General features: G+C 50.8%; 1 protein-coding gene across 1 annotated transcript; it reads left to right on the forward strand.

Moving 5' to 3' along the window:
- Positions 1 to 273: 273 nt before the first annotated feature.
- Positions 274 to 2,735, forward strand: RHOB (ras homolog family member B). Its single transcript, XM_025927404.2, has one exon. It carries the CDS (start codon positions 660 to 662, stop codon positions 1,248 to 1,250), a length of 591 nt encoding a protein of 196 aa, XP_025783189.1. The 5' UTR covers positions 274 to 659; the 3' UTR covers positions 1,251 to 2,735.
- The last annotated feature ends 7,313 nt before the right edge of the window (positions 2,736 to 10,048 follow it).

Below are 10,048 nucleotides of genomic sequence, written 5' to 3' on the forward strand. Positions count from 1 at the left end.
TCCGGGCTGGCTGCGAACAGGACGCGGGAAAGAGGAGGGGGGGGAACGCTGGTGCGGCCAGAGCCCCGCAGCGACAGCGGAGGCGCAGACTCCCCAGTCGCCGCCTCTCCCAGCCCCGCGGCCTGGGCCGTCAATCAAGTTCGGCCGGCCCCGCCCCTGGGCTGCAGCGGATGGCCAATCAGAGTCAAGCTCCGCAGCGATGAGCTCAGTCGGCTCGCTTCCCATTGGGCGGCTATATTAAGAAAGTGGCCAAACTCTTTAAATAGCGGGCGCTAGGGCCGCAGCCCGCATCTGCCACCGCAGTCTGCCTGTAGTCAGTGCTCTCTTGTATCCCGGGCGACACCTATAGAAACTGGGGAAGGGACCCGGCCGGCTCCGCTGCTCGAGCCACCGTTTGCGCACAAAGGCACCGACCCCGGGCCCGGGGCGAGAAGAGCGGCCACCGCCCCGGAGCAGCGCGGAGACCCACGGCGCGCCCTATGCCCCCGCGCCCCCGCCACGGCAGCCTGAGCGCACCGAGAGAACGCGCCACCGCGGGGCCCGGGTGCAGCTAGCGACCCTCGCCCCCAGCGCGCAGCCCGAGGTGAGCAGTGAGCGGCGAGCGGGACGGCAGCGAGGCGTTCGCGGGCCCCCTCCTGCTGCCCGGGCCCGGCCCGCTCATGGCGGCCATCCGCAAGAAGCTGGTGGTGGTGGGCGACGGCGCGTGCGGCAAGACGTGCCTGCTGATCGTGTTCAGTAAGGACGAGTTCCCCGAGGTGTACGTGCCCACGGTCTTCGAGAACTATGTGGCCGATATCGAGGTGGACGGCAAGCAGGTGGAGCTGGCGCTGTGGGACACGGCGGGCCAGGAGGACTACGACCGCCTGCGGCCGCTCTCCTACCCAGACACCGATGTGATCCTCATGTGCTTCTCAGTGGACAGCCCCGATTCTCTAGAGAACATCCCCGAGAAGTGGGTGCCCGAGGTGAAGCACTTCTGCCCCAACGTGCCCATCATCCTGGTGGCCAACAAGAAAGACCTGCGCAGCGACGAGCACGTCCGCACGGAGCTGGCCCGCATGAAGCAGGAACCCGTGCGCACGGATGACGGCCGCGCCATGGCCGTGCGCATCCAAGCCTACGACTACCTCGAGTGCTCCGCCAAGACCAAGGAGGGCGTGCGCGAGGTCTTCGAGACCGCCACGCGCGCCGCGCTGCAGAAGCGCTACGGCTCCCAGAACGGCTGCATCAACTGCTGCAAGGTGCTATGAGGGCCGCGCCCGCCCTGCCTGCCCCTGCCGGCGCGGCTCCCCCCTCTCGGGCTCGACCCTCCCCCTCCACACCGAGCCCGAAGAAGGGGAGACCTGCGCCCCCCAAGGACCCCACCGGACTGCCTGACCTCTGCCTTTCGGCCCGGCAGCTGTGACCCGGCGGCTCTGGGATCGCCGTGGGAGGCACCGGGCGCCCCCTTTCCAGTGTCTGTGTGCGTCGGGCTGTGTTGCACAGGCCCGGGCGCCCCGCTGAGTGCCAAGGGTCCCCTGAGCACCCCTTTCTGAAGAGCCGAGCCTCTTCGGAGTGTGTGGCTGTGTGTTTGTTCGATTCCCCCGCCCCACTTTCACCCACCCCCGCCTCTGATCCCGGGAGCAGAGCTTGGCGCCGGGGTGCAGCCGCGCCCCATCAGATGCGCGCCCGGAACCAGCGAGCGCCTGCTGTCCCTTGTCTGTAACATAGACCGCGGGAACTGCGGGAGGGGAGGGCTGGGGAGGATGGGGTGTTATATAAATATAGATATAATTTTATTTTCGAAGGTAGGATGGTGTTATTTAATGGTGGTGGTGGGTGGAGTGACAGGGCGCCAGAACAGCTCCGGCCCACCTTGGGTCGGGCGCCCATCCAAGCATGAACAGGACTTGGCAATCTTTCCAACCCCTGGGGAAGACTTTTGCAACAGCCTTGGGGCTGAGAGGACACAGCTTCCAGACTCACGTCTCCTGCGGGCCAGCCCCAGGCGAACCCCTCACTAGCCCTGGGCTGGAGGAGGGAGAGAGGGCTTTGGGTCGTTTTTTTTTGCCATAAGCGAACTTTGTGCCTGTCATACAAGTGGAAATTGTTCATTCCAAGAAACTGATGTTATTTGATTTATTTAAAAGCTAAAACTTGCTGGGGTTTTTTTGAAAGAATTCTTTGCACAATTGTTTTATTGTTTGACACTTAATGCACTTGTCATTTGCATAAGACAGTAGCATTCTGACCACCCTTGTACGCTGTAACCTCATTTACTTCTGATGTTTTTTTTTTTTTAAAGATGATGATGACTTTTAAACAAGAGGAAAAAAAAAACCACTAATTATTGTTTTAGTTTTCTTGAAAAAAAAAGTGGCAACACTGTTTTGCGATTTTATTTGTGCAGGTATGCGCACTATTTTGATACAAGGGCAGTAACAAGTATTGGGACCTATTTAACCCCCCCTCCTTTTTTTTTCTTCACAAGGCAGTCTTTAAAGCTACGTGAAATTTTCTCTGCATCTCTGTACAGAGAATGAACCTACCCCTACCCCTAGTCTCTCCTTTCTCCCCCTCCCTTCCCCACCCAGTGGTACTTCTACTAAATTGTTGTCTTGTTTTTTTATTTTTTAAATAAACTGACAAATGACAAAGTGGTGAGCTTATGATGTTTACATAAAAGTTCTATAAGCTGTGTATACAGTTTTTTTATGTAAAATATTAAAAAGACTATGATGATGACATTTATAAAATGGCTCCTGTGATTTAATAGCGTGTGGGGGCAAGGAGAGACTTCTAGGCAAGATCCTTCTTGCCGCCACTCTTTCCCTCATGGTGTTTGGAGTAAATGAGGCCGAAATCCTTTGGGGATGTGTGGGGGGTTGGGTGGCACGGGAGACCAGTTGCTCCTGTCCCCATCCCAGAGGAAGATGAGTGGGGGACCCAAGCACCCAGTGCCAAAGTCTCTGACTAATGCATACTGTCTGCCTATAACACCGTGTCTAAGTCCGTGGGTTCTTACTCCTTGAAACTTGAAAGGTTGTCATTCGTGCATGTTAAATTAGGTAACCTTTTTGTGTTTGTCACAGATGTGGGGCCGAGGTCTCTAGCTAGGAGGCTGGTTACCGGGTTCCCTTCACATCCTCAAGGGGTTCCACAGTACCCCAGATTGCAGGTTGTTACCTGTAGGTTGTTACCTTTCTAGCTGGAGCTCCTAGGTGGAAGGGGAGAGCCCAAATCAGGACCTGATTCTTCTTTCATCAAACTTTTGTCTCGGTGTGTGTCTATACAGAACCTAGAATGCTGTATTCTAAGTTCAGAGAATGGCCACATCACGGACAGAACACTGGATGTTTGGGATGGCTGTGATTTAAAGCTGGGGCAGCCACATTGTGAGATTTAATCAGGATGAGCTCCAAATTCAGACACTTAGCCAACTGCAGGGGGTCTCAGAAGCAGCTAGGCAGGGCAGAGTGATACTTGGAGACCACGCCAAAATCCTGCTCCAGGCATGATGGCTCAAATCTGCCAGCTCTCAGCAGTTTCTAGGGAATGTGGCTGATAGTGTTCACCTCTCCCAGCTACCTAAGATGTGCGGTTTTTGTTTTGGGAATCCGCACTTTCCAGCCCTTAGCTGCTCTCCCTATCTCCCTGCACACCCAGGGCTGAGACCGAGGAGTTTCCTTTTGAAGTCATTTGCTTGAAAGCTTGAGGCTTCTGTTCCCTGTCTTTCCAGACACCCAGGGTCTTTTGTTGTGTGAGGCAAACCTGGTCGCTGGTGACCTTTCACCCACTTAAATGTGTCCAGAACAGGGCCTCCTGCACAGCCAGGCCCATAGGCCAACAGAGGGGAATTGTCTGGGCTTCTCCAAGTGCAGAGTGGGAGATGGTCCACCCAGGCTGGCTTCTTCTATGAGCCACTGCCCCCCCCTTTCCTTGGCCCCCCCAGCCCCACTCACCTACATCCCCAGAGCCTACTGTTTCTTCCTTGCTTAAAGACAAAACTTCCCATTGAAAAACAAAGTGTTGATTTGCAGGTTTTACAGCTAGCAAATCGTTCTGTACCAGGGAGTGCAGGACTCTGGAGAAGAGCTCAGGCTTGGGCTCAATGCCCAGGACTCAGCTTTGTAACCAGCCAAGAGCCCGGAGACCCACCCAGCCCTCTGAAAGGGCCTTTTCTGAGTTTCCTGCCTGCTCAAATCTGCCTGGTAGCTAAAAGCTGTCTGGTTTTTTAATTTTTTTATTATTATTTTTTTTTATTTTGGGAAGACAACCACCCAGATGACGCATGGCAGCCTGAGTTATGCTTGTTTTAAAATGCATGGCATTTAATAATCCTGCCGGAACACACTCTTCTTGCTGCATTAGGATCCAACTGGAAAATATAAAGATGAATTGCTGTAGGCTGGAAAATCAATTAGGAAAAAGAGGTAAAACATCTGGTGTTACTCTTAGGATATGAAAATTCATTTTGCACATTTAAAATAAATGTGCTGAGTTCATTTAATTGCCTGTTGAGCTGTTTCGTAGAGAATAGTGGGGTGTTTCATTGATCCCGGGCATTTCATAGCAAGGAGCACTGGCTTGGGTTCTCGTTTAATCTTAATTTTAAACCAATCTGGATTGTATTTCTAAGTTCTTTTTCACATGTGTGTACTTCTTTTTCAGTGTACTTAGATTGGTGGTTTTCAAACCTAACCATGCATCAGAATCGCATGGAGGTCCGGTTAAAACACAGATGGCTAGGCCTAGCCCCCCGAGTTTCTGATCCAGCGGGCCTGAGGTGGGGATGGGTACCCCAAATTTGAATTTCTAGCAAGGTCCTAAGTGATGCTGATGCCGTGAGTCTGGGGCCCTCAGTTTGAGAACCACTGACTCAAAATGAGGGAGAGTCCTTGTCAATGCACAGAGGAGGGGGTCATCTGGTAGGAGAGTAGATGGAATTCCTCGGACTTAGGGGGTCGCACCCCCACCCCTTGCAGTCCCAACTTCCTTACCCCAGAGAGTCCAGCACTTTCTGAGACCTTCCCTTCTGAGATGAACCACACATAACCCCTATCTTCTCTACATTCTTGGGCGAAGGGGGCTTTCACGCCCTTCTAGAGATTTATTTCTGCCACTTCTGAATTCAGAATGCAGCAGCTCTCTGTAATTCATCTAGCACTGGCACCTACTTTGTCAGCTCTGCTGAGATGAGAGAGAGATACAAAAGCAAATAGGGCAAAGTCTTTGCCCTGGTGGGCTGGGCAGTTCCAGGAATACATTCACTAAGGCACTGAAGACAGTGTGCTCAAATGGAGGCATTAGGCCCAGGGCACAACAGGAGCCTGGGAAGTTGGGGAGGGCTTCTTGGAGGAGGGGACATTTGAACTGAGTCTTAAAGCAGGATGGAGTGATGTGTAGGTGGGAGATACAGCTTCTTTGTATTACTGTGGGGCCTGGCCTCTGGGGAATAAAGCTCTCTTGGGTGGGAACCACCTTCCACTTTTAGGCCCTCTGGCATATATTTCTTCAGTCAAGAAAAATGATGTTACCCAGCCAAGTCAAACACAGCCTCTCCCCTGCCTTCCCTGTCCACACACAGGCCAGTAGAGAAGGTTGGTGATGATGACGGTTTCATTGTTTTCTCTGTGCCTTCCAGGGAGGCGGGGCGGATACAGGGACTGGCTTTGTGGTCACTGTGCTCCTGGGAAACACACAGCCTGGGCTCAAGGAGGCTGGGATACCACAAAGGGACCTTGTCCTCTGGCCCACTGGGGGACAGTCCCTTACCACTTTACTTGGCCCATCTTCTGGCTGGAGGGAGAACCTGAGCAGTCAGGCTGTCCCTCCTGGCCCCAACTCTCAGCAGGCCCCTTTTCTGGCCTGAGAGATAAGAGTCTGGAAGACCCAGTTCATTCCTTCCGGCCCATTCTTTTAGCCATAAGTATTTCCTGTATGAGGAAGAGACTCTGTGCCTAGCATCATGCCAGGAGCTTGGGACCCAGTAGACAAATGGGCAAGTATCTTCTGTCCCCTCATAAGGCTTTCCGTCTAGTTAGTGTGTCTGAAAGATGTAATAATAATGATGCTGATGAGAGCTAATATTTATTGGCTCAGCATTGGGCCCTATTCTAAGCCCTTCATCTGTATCATTTTATTTAGTCTCTGTATTAGTTATCTGTTGTTGCATAACAGATTATCTCAAAACTTAGTGGCTAAGAATAGCATTTATTATCTCACAGTTTTTGTGAGTCAGGAATCCAGATACAGCTTAGCTGGGTCCTCTGGCTCAGGGTCTCTGCTAAAACACTAACTAAGATATTGGCTGGGGCTGGATTCTTCTCAAGGCTCCCCTGGAGAATCTGGCCCACTCACTTGGTTGCTGGCAGGATTCAGTTCTCATTGGCTGAGGCCACATATTCAACTCCTCACCAGTAGGCCTCTCCATAGGGCATTCACAACATGGAAGCTTGCTTCATCAGTGCAAGTGAGAGAGAAGATCCAGGGAGAGAGAGAGTGTAGGCAAGACCAACCTAATCTTGGAAGTGACATCCCATTACTTTTGCTGTATTCTATTTATTAGGAACAAGTAACTGAGTCCAGCACGTACTCAGTGGGAGCATATTACCTAAGGACAAGCATACCAGAAGGTGGGACCATGGGGGACCATTTAGAAGCAGTACACCATAATCTCTATGACAACTCTCAGGTAAATAGTGTTATCCTCACTTCCTGGTGGGATAACTGAACCGTACGAGGTTAGACAACTTGCTCATGGTCACAGAACACATACAGATTTGAACCCAGGCAGTCTGGCTCCAGGACAATGACCTTACATACATGGTGGGAGGATGATTTGAGAAAAATAACCCTGACTGCAGTGTGGAGGATGGTTTGGAACAGGGAAAGCCAGAGGCAAGAAGGGCAGTCAGGAAGACTTTTTTCCTGGTCTAGGTAGAGATGAGAAGGCCTGAACCAAGGCTCTGACGTGGGGAGGAGAGGGCAGATTGGAAAGGCATTCAGGAGGTAGAAGGTATGGGAATCTGAGTGGGAGGCACCATGCTGACCCCTAGGATTCTGATGTGGGTGATGCTGAGGATGCCGATGCCATTATTTAAGGCAAGAGTAAACAGAGGACAGGCAGATTTGGAGGCAGGGCTCTGGAAGGACATGTTGAGTATGGTTTTATATATAGTGAGTATGGGGTACCACTGTGCTCATTCTCCTCACCTTCCTTCTCACACTACCGTCTTGTACTTTCTGTAGAGTTGGACCAGTGTGTGGTGCTCAGGTCATGGCGAAGGTCACAGCTTTTATGGATGAGAAAAATCTCCCCTGAAGGGAGGAGACATTCATCAGATCACCCTCCTTGGAAGAAGCAAGTGCTGGGATAGGTCTTAGAAAGTTAGGCAACAGGGGAAGGGGGCTCCTTCATCTCCCTGAGGACCTGCTGTAGGTGATTTTAAGGTCTTGCTGGGTGAGGGGAGGAGACGTTTGCTCTAGGTGAGTGGCCAGGGTAGACAGAGACCCTATGAGGGCCATTCATGTTCTGTGGGCTTCAGGAGTAACCATACTCAATGGCCAGTTGCAAGTTATGCCCGGTAAATAACAAATTCCCTTCTGTTCTTTTGGAACCTTCAGTAAAATCTTGCTAAATGTTCCAGCCTGGCTTTATTTAGCTCTGCTGTGGAGATTTAAGGGAAGACTATCCTCCATGCCTGGGCAATAAGTTCACTTATTGATTTTTGAGAAAGAGAGAGAGAGAAAGAGAGCATGAGCATGAGTGGGAGAGGAGCAGAGAGAGAAAATCCCAAGCAGGCTCTGCCCTGTCAGCATGGATGGAGCCCGATGTGGGGCTCAAACTCATGAACCATGAGATCATGACCTGAGCTGAAATCAAGAGTTAGATGCTTAATCGACTGAGCCACCCAGGCACCCCACTTTTTTTTTTTTCAAGTTTATTTATTTTTGATAGAATGAGCATGACCGGGGAAGGGGCAGAGAGAGAGGGAGGGTTGAGAAGCAGCACTTCTGAGGGGCTTCCATCATGGTGGTTTCATCCGGAATCAGAACAGGTATCCTTGGGATAAAAATATTCTGGGATAAGATTCGTGGTTGTGATGGTCATCTGTCCTTCTCTACATGGATCAGTTTCCTCACTGCTAGCCACAAGTCAGGACGCCTGCGTGGCACTGATGGCACATAGTTGGATGGGTTTATGGGTCAGCTGAGCAAAGAGGGAGCCATCAGAGAATAGGTGGCAGCAGAAGTGTTGGAGAAGGGATAAGATGCCCTGGGAAGAGTATGTAGAGGGAGAGGAGACTGTAAACTAGGTCAGAAGCTCCACGATGAGCCTAGAGGCCATGCCTGCTCCATCACTGCTGAGTCTCTAATGCCCAATACGGTGCTTGGCACATACTAGAACCTCAATAAGCTGCAGAATGAATTAATTAATTAAAGAAGAGAAAGAGATTTTGGGAGCACGCACTTCTAAGAGACCCGAAGAAGTGGCAGAGGCTTGCAACAGCTGCTGTGGAGAATAAGGGGAAGCATTGTTAAAGAATGGCTGGGCTACATGGAGGGTCCAGCAGTCCTTAGGTGCTGGGAAAGAAAAAAGCAGGGAAATTGCTCTGTTTTGACATGAGATACATGTAACGCAGCAGTGACAGGTAACCAAATATTTTCATCTTGGGGGCTGAGTCGAGGGCAGTTAAGAGAGTGTTCCTAGACGGCAGGGCCTTGGGCCCTGACAGAACCAACTGAGAGAAGGTGCCTGGCCCAACAAGCTCCCTGGGGAAATACTCCCAGTGATCCTGGGATGAGCAAGCAGTAGAGAAGCACATTTCCAGGGCTCTAGGCCACCCTCCCCAGGTCCACCAGAGTGGCGGGGTGGGCACAATTACCGTCACTTTGGGCTGAGGAAGCTGGGTGGTTTTGGACTCTGGGTTGGGAGCTTGGCATGACTGGTCCATGTTTTCTATTTTAGAAATCGTGATCTGAAAGTACAATTCTAAGGGCTATGGAACCAGGCCTTGGGCTTTTATGACTCTCTGACCTCTGTCCCCTGGCTGTCATTTGGAGCTATTTTCCTTTTCTCTTGAATCCTGAGAGGGGAAGAAACAAATGTTACTAGGAGCAAGTTTCTCATCACTTTGTTAATGATTGATTTCATTTCATTCCAGAACTTGTTTGACCTTTGGATAAACAATTGAAACCTTCTGGAGACACCTAAAAGGAATGTAGGAATGCATTTGCTATTTAATGGTAGAAAGATTATAAATGGGACTCTGACAGAATAAAAAGTATTATTTATAGGAGTGCTAACAAAAAGTCACTTGTAACATACACATTCTTCAGCAATGGCCAAATAAGGGAAAGTGTGATATCTGGTCACATAACCAAGCTGACTCTGTAAATGAGAGTCTCCGTCTCCCCATCCCCCTTTCTCAAGCCTGAGCAAAAATTTCTTCTAAGGAAGTCTAGAATTGTGGGACAAATGGAGATCCTGACCACACACACGAGATAACACTGACATAAATTAGCCAGCCTGGATTTTCAGAAGGTGTGTTTAGCTGTGCCAGAGGAGAACTGTTCAAAGTTTTTACTTCCTGGGTAATGGTAGAAATCATAGACGGTATAGTTGGTTACCTGACAAACTGGAAAGAACAAACAAAGATGAACTGCAAGGAAGGCATGAACAACTCAAAGGGGAAAGGGGCACTAATTGGGTTTAGAAAGGCACGCGTTGTCCAGCAGGCTGAGGTGATCCAGCCTCCTTCCCTGACATGGTGACAAACTAGAAAGCGGCCTCACCAGTTAGCCCAGAAAATTCAGAAGGCTCAGCACCATTGTAAAGTGGGATGCAGAGGAGGCCCTGGAAATGGCTTCAGCCAGGGCCACGGACCCACCTGGGCATGTGTAACCCTCTCTTCCTCAGCTGGATGTTGGAAGAGATTGAAGCTCATGGAGCTGGCCCAGGACCTCAACAAAGATGGCAGGAGGAGAGCCCCCCTCTGTCCCACTCTGTTGTTATCTCCCCCAGCAGGACAGGGAGTATGTTTAGTGGGAAAATCTAGGATTATAG

Source organism: Puma concolor, chromosome A3, assembly GCF_028749965.1.
Source record: "Puma concolor isolate L17-30 chromosome A3, mPumCon1.1.hap2, whole genome shotgun sequence".
Taxonomy (NCBI): domain Eukaryota; kingdom Metazoa; phylum Chordata; class Mammalia; order Carnivora; family Felidae; genus Puma; species Puma concolor.